Source organism: Lasioglossum baleicum, chromosome 1 (genome assembly GCF_051020765.1).
Source record: "Lasioglossum baleicum chromosome 1, iyLasBale1, whole genome shotgun sequence".
In the NCBI taxonomy this organism is placed as follows: Eukaryota; Metazoa; Arthropoda; class Insecta; order Hymenoptera; family Halictidae; genus Lasioglossum; species Lasioglossum baleicum.
Window position 1 is genome coordinate 15,547,552 of NC_134929.1, and position 11,206 is coordinate 15,558,757.

General features: G+C 30.9%; 3 protein-coding genes across 5 annotated transcripts; 1 reads left to right on the top strand and 2 right to left on the bottom strand.

Moving 5' to 3' along the window:
- Positions 1-25: 25 nt before the first annotated feature.
- Positions 26-3,318, bottom strand: Got2 (glutamate oxaloacetate transaminase 2). Its single transcript, XM_076447275.1, has 8 exons — positions 3,107-3,318; positions 2,506-2,662; positions 2,269-2,397; positions 1,800-2,021; positions 1,577-1,733; positions 1,055-1,153; positions 663-979; positions 26-471 (listed from the first exon to the last, which is right to left on the bottom strand). The coding sequence occupies exons 1-8, from the start codon at positions 3,199-3,201 to the stop codon at positions 349-351; spliced, it is 1,299 nt and encodes a 432-aa protein (XP_076303390.1). The 5' UTR covers positions 3,202-3,318; the 3' UTR covers positions 26-348.
- A 520-nt stretch (positions 3,319-3,838) lies between these two features.
- LOC143221807 (TM2 domain-containing protein almondex-like) lies at positions 3,839-5,750 on the bottom strand. Its single transcript, XM_076447370.1, has 5 exons — positions 5,553-5,750; positions 5,401-5,468; positions 5,189-5,332; positions 4,844-5,109; positions 3,839-4,771 (listed from the first exon to the last, which is right to left on the bottom strand). Exons 1-5 carry the CDS (start codon positions 5,641-5,643, stop codon positions 4,636-4,638), a joined length of 705 nt encoding a protein of 234 aa, XP_076303485.1. The 5' UTR covers positions 5,644-5,750; the 3' UTR covers positions 3,839-4,635.
- Positions 5,751-5,935: 185 nt separating this feature from the next.
- Positions 5,936-10,474, top strand: Mfs18 (major facilitator superfamily transporter 18). 3 transcript variants are annotated; one of them, XM_076424398.1, is made up of 8 exons: positions 5,936-6,204; positions 6,287-6,469; positions 6,562-6,908; positions 6,984-7,157; positions 9,131-9,263; positions 9,355-9,451; positions 9,556-9,943; positions 10,014-10,474. In XM_076424398.1, exons 2-8 carry the CDS (start codon positions 6,408-6,410, stop codon positions 10,151-10,153), a joined length of 1,341 nt encoding a protein of 446 aa, XP_076280513.1. In that variant the 5' UTR covers positions 5,936-6,204; positions 6,287-6,407; the 3' UTR covers positions 10,154-10,474. The 3 variants fall into 3 exon arrangements, with proteins under 3 accessions (XP_076280513.1, XP_076280504.1, XP_076280520.1); XM_076424405.1 differs by having other exon boundaries at positions 5,937-6,469; positions 9,556-9,721; positions 9,785-9,943; positions 10,014-10,472; XM_076424389.1 differs by having other exon boundaries at positions 5,936-6,469.
- Positions 10,475-11,206: the final 732 nt, after the last annotated feature.

Here is an 11,206-nt window from a genome sequence, read left to right on the forward strand (position 1 = left end):
ATGAATCGAAGTCAATAAAAAAAAATAAATCGTAATTATTTTTATTGTGGACATTTTAGTACATTTTGGGAATATTTTTGTTTACATGACAATGAAGATTTAGTAATAGAGTATACAGTAAAGTGTTTTTTATATAAATCTTGCGAGTTAGATTAACAATTTGATTGTATCTACAATCTTGAGATGGCGGCTACACTGCCTGCAGTGGCTTTATAAAAATAGCATGCAAGATTAAATGCATTGGACATAGTATTTATAATTTTACGCTATCATTGTTTATGAATGTACATATGTTTAAATACAACAAGGCAAAATGTAGTTTAATCTTTTAACTACCGGTAGAAGTATTTATTTTGTAACATCGTGCATAGCTTGAGCAAGGTACTCCACATTTTTTGTTGTTACTCCAGCCATGGATATCCTCCCGTCTTTTGTTAGATAAATGCTATAGTCTTTGGTAAGTTTTTCCACCTGCAAAATAAATATTATATACTGTATACTGTAAAATCACCAATTTTTAAGACATCGAAAAATCCTTTGAAATTCGTTCATAGGTCACTAAAGACTACAACATATTTAAATTTGAACAAAATCCGAAATTTTACTCCGAAGTCCGTTTTCGCGTGGAATGACCCTACTAAAAGAATAAACGTATACAGTACCTGATTTGGTTTAAGACCAGTATAGCAAAACATTCCAATTTGATCAGTGATATGTGACCAGTCCACAGAGCTACCAAGCTTCTTAAGATTGTCTTTCAACGTTTGCCGAATAGAAATAATACGATCGGCCATTCCTTTCACGTCGCGAAGCCACTCTTCCCTTAATTCTGAATTTCCTAATATTTCATTGACAATTCTAGCACCATAAATTGGTGGATTAGAATACATTGGCCTAATTAAAATCTTTAATTGCGAAAGAACTCTGTCTGCTTCGTCTTTGCTGTTTGCGACTATGGTAAAAGCTCCGGCGCGTTCACCTAAAGAATATTTTTTATAAAATTTTTATCCATTGTCACCATTTGTATAAATTATCGTTAAATGTACATATTTACCATAAAGACCCATGTTTTTAGCATAAGACTGAGCTAAAGCAATTTTATTTCCATCTGCTAGGAATGTTGTAACTGCCAAAGAATCTTTTTCTATAGACCCTACAATTTTATACATATATATTTTTTAGTATATAAACTTTGCAGTTTAACTCTATCGTTGCGCGAATCTAAATTTTATCGCGATTCGAGCATAGTAACAATATTACTAGACAGCGGATCTTTATGCAAAATAAAAATGTTTTACTGAAGTGAAATAGGAATTTATTTTCTTTGTCAATATGGATAAACGCGGTTGAAAATAATATACCAGAATTTTTAAATTCTTCTAATGTTTTCACTGTTTTAAATCACACCTACTTATTTTTGTTATAAATGCATAAAGACCTGCAGTCTAAATATTACATATTCTTATTATACGAATTGCTACATTCAAGTTATCTCAAATTAATACATAAAGAAGAACATGTCAGAATAATAAAATTTTAATAATAAATTCGATTTTTCTCCAATGATTTATATTACCTGAAGCAAAGCCTTGATATGCCATATCAAAGAAGGGGAAAAGATTTCTTTTTTTTATTAGTGCTGATAATTCTTTCCACTGTTCTGGTTTTGGATCAACGCCGGTAGGGTTGTGTGCACACGCATGTAAGAGAACAATAGATGTTTCTGGAATTTTCTGTAAGAAAAAAATGTCGTATAAAATTTGGAAATATTAATTATTATCCTCTATATGATTACTAACATTTAGATCGTCTAAAAGACCCTTAAAATCTAATCCACAAGTGTCTGGATCAAAATAACGATATGTCTTCACTGAGAGATTCGCAAGCGTAAATACAGGTCGATGGTTGCCCCATGTAGGTGTTGGCACATATATATCTTTACAACCAGGGAAAAAATGTGACAGAAAGTTTGCTCCCACACAAAGCGAACCTGTTCCAGAAATTCCTTGGACAGTAGCGTTCTAGAAAATAGATAACATTATTTAGCTAAAGGTAATTTCTTCTTTATAATTAGTAGACTGCGGATTTTTATACAAAATAAAAAATTTCTTTCTTCTTTTACTTAACTTATTAAGGTGAAACTAATACACTGGTGTTCTAAAACCCTTTTTCTTATGGCCACTGCTTTAAATTGTGCATACCTATTTTTGTTGTAAGTGCATCAAATCCGCAGTCTAATAATTAGTAAATCTGTTATATATTCCTTACCAAACCATTCTTAATTACTTCATGACATTCGCCAAGAGCCAAATTAATGCTATGTTTACAAAAATCAGCATTTCCCGATATTGGTGCATATTCTTTGTCCATTTCCTTGCATCTAATATGGTCTTCTGCCTACAACAAATTTGAATCTATTAATAACTAATACAATCATACCTTTTATAAACATTATACATCCGCTTTAACTATGTCTTGATAAAACAGATGTTTTATAATATGTACCTTACGAACGCTTGGTAACACATATGGTTTACCATCATCATCCCTGTAAGCACCAACTCCCACATTAACCTTCTTAGGATTTTGATCCTTCTTGAATGCTTCTGTAATGCCCAAAATTGGATCAGGTGGACCCATTTTTACATCAGACCACCATGAACTGTGACATGAAAAACCATGTTCCATTAATTCTCTATACTCTATAATAGTGTTACTACATACAATGGGAGACAATATTAAGTAAGTGGACACTCTTAAAAATTGCTCAACTTTTTTAAAATTGGCCCAAAGGACTTGAATTTTTTTAAGATGTTAGACCGACTAGTTTGTTAGAGAATGAGTAAACAAAAATTTGTTTAGATTGCAATTGGTAGGAATGAAACAAACTTTCAAAAAAAGGCTACTAAGTAGCAAACATCTCAGAGGGTACAATCAAGACATTATGGAGAACGACTTTTTAATATGAAATTAGTGCTAATGATTTCAATTCTTCAACATAAAACGGAATTCCCATAAATCTATGATCTGCACTTGACTTTTAAGTTATCAATAGTATGTATTTAGAATTCTTTAGCAAAGGTTAAAAAGGTCAATTATTACTCACCTAGATAATCTGACTGTATGTGCAGTAACATTATAATTATTTTTGAATAAGTTACGCACGGACGAGCATGTAACGAGTTTCGACCCCTGTGCCATTTTATTAATTATTAAATCTAGGCCTATCCTATGTTCCACAATTGCTCTCTTCCAATCTCTGGATTGCTGACGTGCCGACCAGTGCCGACTGACTATACAGACTATTACAGACTATATCTAATTTATATGTATGTATGCTCATGCGCGTATATATATACTACCCCGTAATGGCGATTTGCTTCTTTATCGCGAATATCTCGAATATCGCGAATTGTAGTTACAGTAAAAAAGTGTATTTATTTATTATAATAACATAAAGTCTCATATTTTTAAAATGTACCGCGTTCTACGTAAAATTCATCGCATATTATAACACCTCGTTATACGCGTTTGCATAAATCTGTACCCGCGTATTATGCAGTTTTTTTCCGTAATCTATATAGCATATGTCGTAATATTGTCCAGATAAAAACAAGTAATTATGTAAGCTCGAGATCTGTCAAGATTTGAACTTGTTGACGTATAAGTACATACTTAACTAAAACTAAAACGCGAAATTGCTAAAATTCGATGATAAGAAATTTTTATTTTTATAGATATATATATTATATATATATATTTACATGCACTTTTTTCATTACGACTGTTAGTAAATTCTGGAAAAGTAAAAATATAACAATTCATTACGTGAATTGGTCTTTTTGTAATTGCGATCCTAATATATAATTCATTTTTAGTAGAAGATAAAATTAATATTGATACATATATATAGCTATATATATTTTATTTTTGGCAAGACACTAACATATCGATCTATAAATATAGTATGTGTTGCAATTTACATAAGCAGCTTCTAAAATGTACACATGGAAGGCTTGAAGCTGAACGGATTTTGCATTTGAGAATCTCTGCTAGAAGAGTTTGCAAAATGTACTATTGCTTACAGCTTAGATGCTTCGAGAGTTTAGTATAGTTAAACCTCAGTAACTCGAATCTTTGTAATTCAAAAACTTCTACTGCCTCTATCTACAAGAGTATACAATCTTCTTCATTCCCATCCACTTCGTAATACATTTACGTTTATATTTATATTGTATATTTGTATTAATAATAAATAGACTGCGGATGTTTATGCAATTTTCAATTTTTGTAGGCAAATTTTAAGAAAGTGGAATTAAATAAAATCTTATTTTCAGTGATAGTAGCCTTTTTAGATCTGAAATAAATAAACATCGTACCAAATTCGAATGAAAAATTATATATTAATAAATTAAAAATATTTTATTACACAAGTTAGAATTAGTAAAAATATTATATTTATGAAACAGAATAATTCAACATATACTATATATATCACATTAAAATTCAGTTGTTTTAGACATAATAAATAAAATGCTTATAATTTACACATTAAATTTAAGCATTGTCAACAATGAAACTATGAATTTAATTCTTTTTTGTTAAGAATATAAATCATGGTACTCCGAATGGTAGTTAAATGTACAATGATCCATCTGCTGGACCTAAATATCTGACAAAAATGAGTATAACATCGATTAGTGTCCATACGCCAAGTCCCCCAAAACTCAACAGTTTTCCAATTCCATCATGCCAGTGACCCAAATAGAACCTGCAATGCATATTAATGAAAATAGGATATTTGTACTTTAAATTTCTGAAAATTCTTTGCAGCACAATATACCGATCAGCTCCAAAACCTCCTAAAGTAATACTCAAAATGAGAGCAGTAGACCACCGATATCCTACGGTCCAGTTGCATAGTAAATTTTTCATAAATTTGCGTCTTCCTAGACACAGAATGTCACTCTTCACTGTACAATTTGTTCTATAGTACTGTCTAGGAGATGCCACGGAACTGCAAGAATTTTTCTGCTGACAGTGATGCTCCCAATGTTCTGTTTGATAACAATAACGACATATGTACTTTTTTTGAAAAGTTTGATCACCCTGAAAGTTACTTTCATCAATCACTGTTAGAAGAATAAAAGAACTGTTATAGTATTATACATGTAATTATTTTACTTACGATACAATCGACCTGATCTAAGACTGTACAATTTGCAAAATACACTGACCCATAGACACAGTTTGGATTTAAATTACAGTTTAAACATTCTGCACTCAATTCTGAACACATGACACCGCTTGGACATAGTCTGGACATTTCCTCCTGTAAACACAACGATAATTAAATAAATATTTCATAAACTCCTAACAGTAAATAATCTTTTGTATTACCTTTTTACTGCTGTATGCTGGTGTAGAATTTATATTAACTTCCTTCATCATTTTATTAACCATGCTCTCTGTAAATAAAGTAGTACATGAAAATATGTATCACCAAAAAAATTATATACAATAATATCTATTTAATTTGCTACCACATTTACCATAACCCATGGAAGCTTGCTTTACAGTGATCGACAAAATCACCAGAAGAATGAAGATCACATTTTTCGTATTAATACGTATAATATTCATTATGAACGATTATTAATTAATCAACATTTCTCCTTGTCCAATTTGACCAATTTGAAGTTTTAAAGAAAAGTTACCTTGAAGTATCGGGATAACATACAATACAGATAGCCAAATCCAGCCAAATCTGACATGGCAGAAAATCAACAGAGTCTGCTAGCAACAGACGTTGACCAAAATCTGCCATGGAGTTACCGATCGAGTCAAATGGTGGCACCGAGATTGACTTGCGAGTCGCTAAAATCATACGTATGCTGGGTCTATAAGTATATATGGTCTATGGACGGAATAATGACTGAATCTGACTGAATGTAACTCTAACTTCACGTTGTTGACTATGAATCGTCTCTGAAGTTTTCAGTGTGCAATTTTGTTGCACTTGTGTATAGAAGAAATACAAATTAACAGTAGAGTAATGAGAATAAAACAATTCGAACAGTTGAGAGATGTGTAGTTAAAAATACATCTGCAAAGTATCATGATGAATTGTTTTTGTTAATGTCAAAATGTTAGAACGTTCTTCAGAAAAATTATTTATGTGCATACGTGTTACAGTTTTATATTGTAAATATTTTGTTAAATTTATTAATAAAATATATAAACTGTAAATTTTTACTAATACACTTGTTCTGCTCATTTTTTAAAGTAATATATACATACATGGATGTATTTACACTCGTCTATTAATAAATAGAAGTTCCAACGTTAAAAACATATATATATGGCAGAAACCATAATTTTTTACATAAAAAATAACTTTGTAAGAAATGCAAATGCAAATACCCTTAGTTACAATACAAAATGAAAAATCCAATTCATCTTGGTCAAGGTAATGATGTTATATGTAAGATTTTTTATGAACTCTCTAAAAATATATATAAAACTGATTATAATATGTAGAATTTCCAAAAAATATTTCAGAAAGGAGAAACGTAAATGGTTCTTATCGCTATTATGTGGCACTTGTCTTATTTATGCCACGAGAACATCTGTTCCTCTGTTGATACCAATAATAAGCAAAACGAAACAATGGTCCAAACCAGATGCTGGTGTAATATTATCTAGTTTTTTCTGGGGTTACACATTAACACAAGTTGCTAGCGGTTATATTAGTGATAGAATTGGAGGACAAAAAGTATTATTGATCTCCGCTATTGGATGGTCCACGACTACCTATTTCATGCCAGAAATTATTGAATTCGTTTCACAAAGCGATACATCTATATTATTAGTAGCTACAGTAAGAACAATAAATGGAGCATTTCAAGGTAACTTTAGAACACAAATTAGTTCAATAAATTAATAACCAATAGCACACATATCAATTATCATGTATATTTCAGGGATGCATTTTCCTAGTATGATTAGTTTAATAAGTCAACGATTACATGAATCGGAAAGAGCTTCATTCTTTAGTTTATTAACATCAGGATCTGCCCTTGGTACATTACTCACAGGATCTCTGGGCTCTTACCTATTGGAAAATTATAATTGGATGACAGTTTTCCAAACTTTAGGTAAATTAATATATTAAATGTTTTATCTGTAGTGCAGAAGTTATATTAATAGTTCTTTATCGTAAAGTTAGAGAAATTTTTTGTAAATTAGACAGTATTTTTCTTCTTTTTTTTGTCCAAAGTTAATGCAAGAAAATATATAGCTATTCTACAAAGGTGTGCGAGAACCCGAAAATGTCAGGTACCCGATGGTTGGGACGGGTCGGAAAGGTATCGGGTCGAGACGAGTCGGGTTCTCGAAAATTTCGGGAATCCCGATTATTGTCGGAAATAGTCTCGAAAATTTTCGAGAATTCCGATATATTCGAGAACCCGAATATACAATCGGGGATAATATTAACACTCTTAAAAATTGCATAACTTTTTTAAAATTGATCCAAAGGATCCAATGATCACATAAGGGTGAAATGCCCTGAGAAGGCTGAAAATTTGCAACTTTTACTTTAAACGTACAGTTACTCAAATTAATATTCGGTCGCTCTAAAAAAGACGATAAATTTTTTAATATTGTACTATACAATTTGAACTTTTTTAGGAAGCTAGAACAATTAGTTTACTACAGGATGTGAAAAGAAATTTTTTCAAAAATTGCAATTGATCGGAATTGTAGAAAAAATACTAAAAGTTGCATTTTACAACTTTTTTATGTTAGCTTATTTTGACAATTTAAATAATACGTTTTGTGGATCTGTGTATTCTGAAACTTCATGAAACTCGGTCGACGTTGCAGTGAGCTACATACAGATGTTTAAAGATGGTAAAAATTGCAGATTTTCACGATTTTCGGCCTATACATATCTAAGAATTCTTACATCTTTCAGTGCATATAATTGACACAGATTTACAGAACGCATTTTTTAAATTTTCGATATAGGCCCACAAGAAAAAGTTGTAAAATGCAACTTTTAGTATTTTTTCTACAATTCCGATCAATTGCATTTTTAAAAAAATTTTCTTTTCACATCCTATAGTACAGTGATGAGCAACCCGCAGGCCCGCGGGACGTATTTGGCCCGCTAGCAAACTACCTGCGGCCCGCCGGAATCCGGCGCGGCAACAAAGTATTTAATATTGCGTTCGTTGCCGTTTGCGGCCCGCGCGTAGTCTTATGTTTCCACTTTTGGCCCACAATACCCCACAATATACCACTGCTATAGTAAACTAATTGCTCTAGCTTCCCAAAAAAGTTGAAATCGTATAGTATAATATTGAAAAATGTCTTTTTTTAACTGTATGTAGCTCATTACAATGTTGGATTGAAAACATCAGAAAATAATTAAATTTCACTACATTTAGTTTGAGCTTTCTACGGAAGTGATGACTTGCTTCGATTATGTAACTGGGATACCTCAATTACACGTATATATGGATCTAACAATAAGGTGCGGTTCGAACGAGGGAATTCCCAAAGGGGAATCCCCTATTCGTGTTTTCAGTGAGCACGTAACAATGTCAATACGTTGTGAGCAGCAAATGCGAAGCGGGAAATCACATTCATTTTTAAAATGTCGGAAGATAGTGACATGAGAACGGAAAGAAATGTACTTTAAAGAGGTTACTTTCATTATGCTTTACGAAATAGTGAAATAAGCTTTTTTAATTGTATTTGTATAAACGAAATACATTTTATGCCTCAAAATATTATCTGATAGCTTTATAAATAGTTTTACGTCAAATTCTTTCTACATTTTCGGGGAAATCTCTTCCAGAAAAAACAATCGCAATTTTCGCACGCTATTCTTATTTCGTACAATTCCTGCCCGCATGTATTTTTTTATACATATAAAATTATGTAGGTATATTCGTATTACCTAAATGTGTAACATAAAGTTTTGAAAATCGGCGAACAAGTAAAATTTTTCTGAATAGTTTATATACTTGTAGAAAGTTTTTATGCGGCGTGAAATTAATTTATATTATAATAATGCATGTTACTTATAAATACAGCAGATTATACATATTTATTGATATAGGTGGTTTGAGCCTGGCATGGACCCTGTTGTTAAGTTATCATACTGTACCATTTAAAGAAAGATCAGCTTCAACTAAGATAACAACTAAAGATCCTTTACAGTGGTTGAAGCTTCTACGAAAACCTCCATTCTGGTAATTTAACAATAAGTTAAAAAAAATAAGAATATCTTTTACATAACTTGTAATGTAAAACATGAATTTCATTTTAGATTACAAATTTCAGGTCATGTGTGATAGGACATGCTTGCCAAAATAATTGTTTTTTTGTATTATTATCATGGATGCCAACATATTTTCATGATACATTTCCTGAAGTGAAGGTAATGGATTATTATATCCTGTTTTTTACTTCTTAGTGTCACCGTTTATCTTTAAACTATTTGCTATCTGAATTTTTGTAATTGATGTAATTTAATTTATTCAGAGCTGGGTTGTAAATATGGTACCATGGTTATCAATGTTACCTTGTACATTTTTGGGTAAAGCTCTTTCTGAAAGAATACTGAAAGCAGGATATTCTGTCACTGTGACACGTAAAATAGTTGAAACAATATGTTTTGTTACTGAAATAATTAGTCTCCTATTCCTAGGTACGTGTATAATTATATTTTCAATAAAAATGATCTGCAAAGTTACATTTAATACTATTTCAGCAAAAGCAGAATCTTTTCAAAGTGCAATCATTTGTCTCGCATTTATAATTGGTGGATCAGGCTTCCATAACAATGCAATAGCTGTGAATCCTTCAGATCTTGCACCAAAACATTCTGGCAGTGTATTCGGATTAATGAACACTGTTGGTGCTATACCTGGTATGATAGAACAATAATGATAAGTTATTCTTCTTTTACAGAGAAAATAATAATAATAATATTTTTGCAGGATTCTTGGGAGTGTATTTTGCGGGACACATTTTACATGTAACACACAGCTGGCCTGTTGTCTTTATATTTATTGCTATGATCGATGCATTAGGATGTGTAATATATTTATTATTCGGATCTGGTCAAGCAATTATATAAAATATGATCTGATTCGTTTCCTAGGAAGTTTATAATCCATAATCAATTTTTATTGGTTATAAGCGTTCAAACATAAAATAAAGTATTACAAAATATTATATTATTTTATAATACCTTAATACAAGACATTTTTGAAATAGATAATGATTTGATTAGATGATTAGATAATGATTGAAATAGATAATCTATTTTTATATTTTTCGTAACAATACAAAACTATTGACTTCTGTATTTCTCCATACTTGTTTATTCGGTTACTTTTAATAATAAAAATTATACAAATGTGATTAATAAAGAACATGAAATCTTTTAAAACGTGGACCTAATACAATATTTATTTCACAATGAAACGCAAATTTACGATCTTCGCTAACTTTCTAAAGTGATAGTCAAAGCAACAAAGCACCGACGAGATATCAAAGCCTCTCTGGTCAAAGATAAGGATTTTTCGCACATGCGCATTCAAAATTCAAATGCAGGAACGTATCTATTTATACAAGTTTGTGGGGAAAGTAGTGGGGAACTATTACTGGCGGGAAAGTACCGGAAGAATTCAAAACGGCACGACGAGACGAGCATACTCCGAATTTTTGGTAAGTTAGTATTAATATTTGATTGCATAATGGCAGCTAATATTGGAGAATATATACAAAGGAATACATATTGTTTCTTCAATTTGTGTAGTTCGGTCCAGTTTTGAATCGCAAAACATTAAATGTACAAATTTTCAAATTGATTCGCGCATCTCGAACTGCATAATGCACAAAATTTATATAAAGAAAATTCCACATCTCATACTTCTTAGAATGTTATATTTTTACTTATTTAATTGTTTATTTATTTTTATTTGAGATTGCAATATTTATATTTATGTAACCTGAAATATGTGCAGTAGTTATTTTATTTTTATTATTCGAGACATAGGCAATATTTTTTGCGTTATATTTGAAAATTTTATTATTCAGTTATTAAAAATTAAATTTTATTATTGAATAAAATATCTTTGTGTTATAAATGTATAATTTTTGTTTTGCCAGTATTGATAAGGTTCTG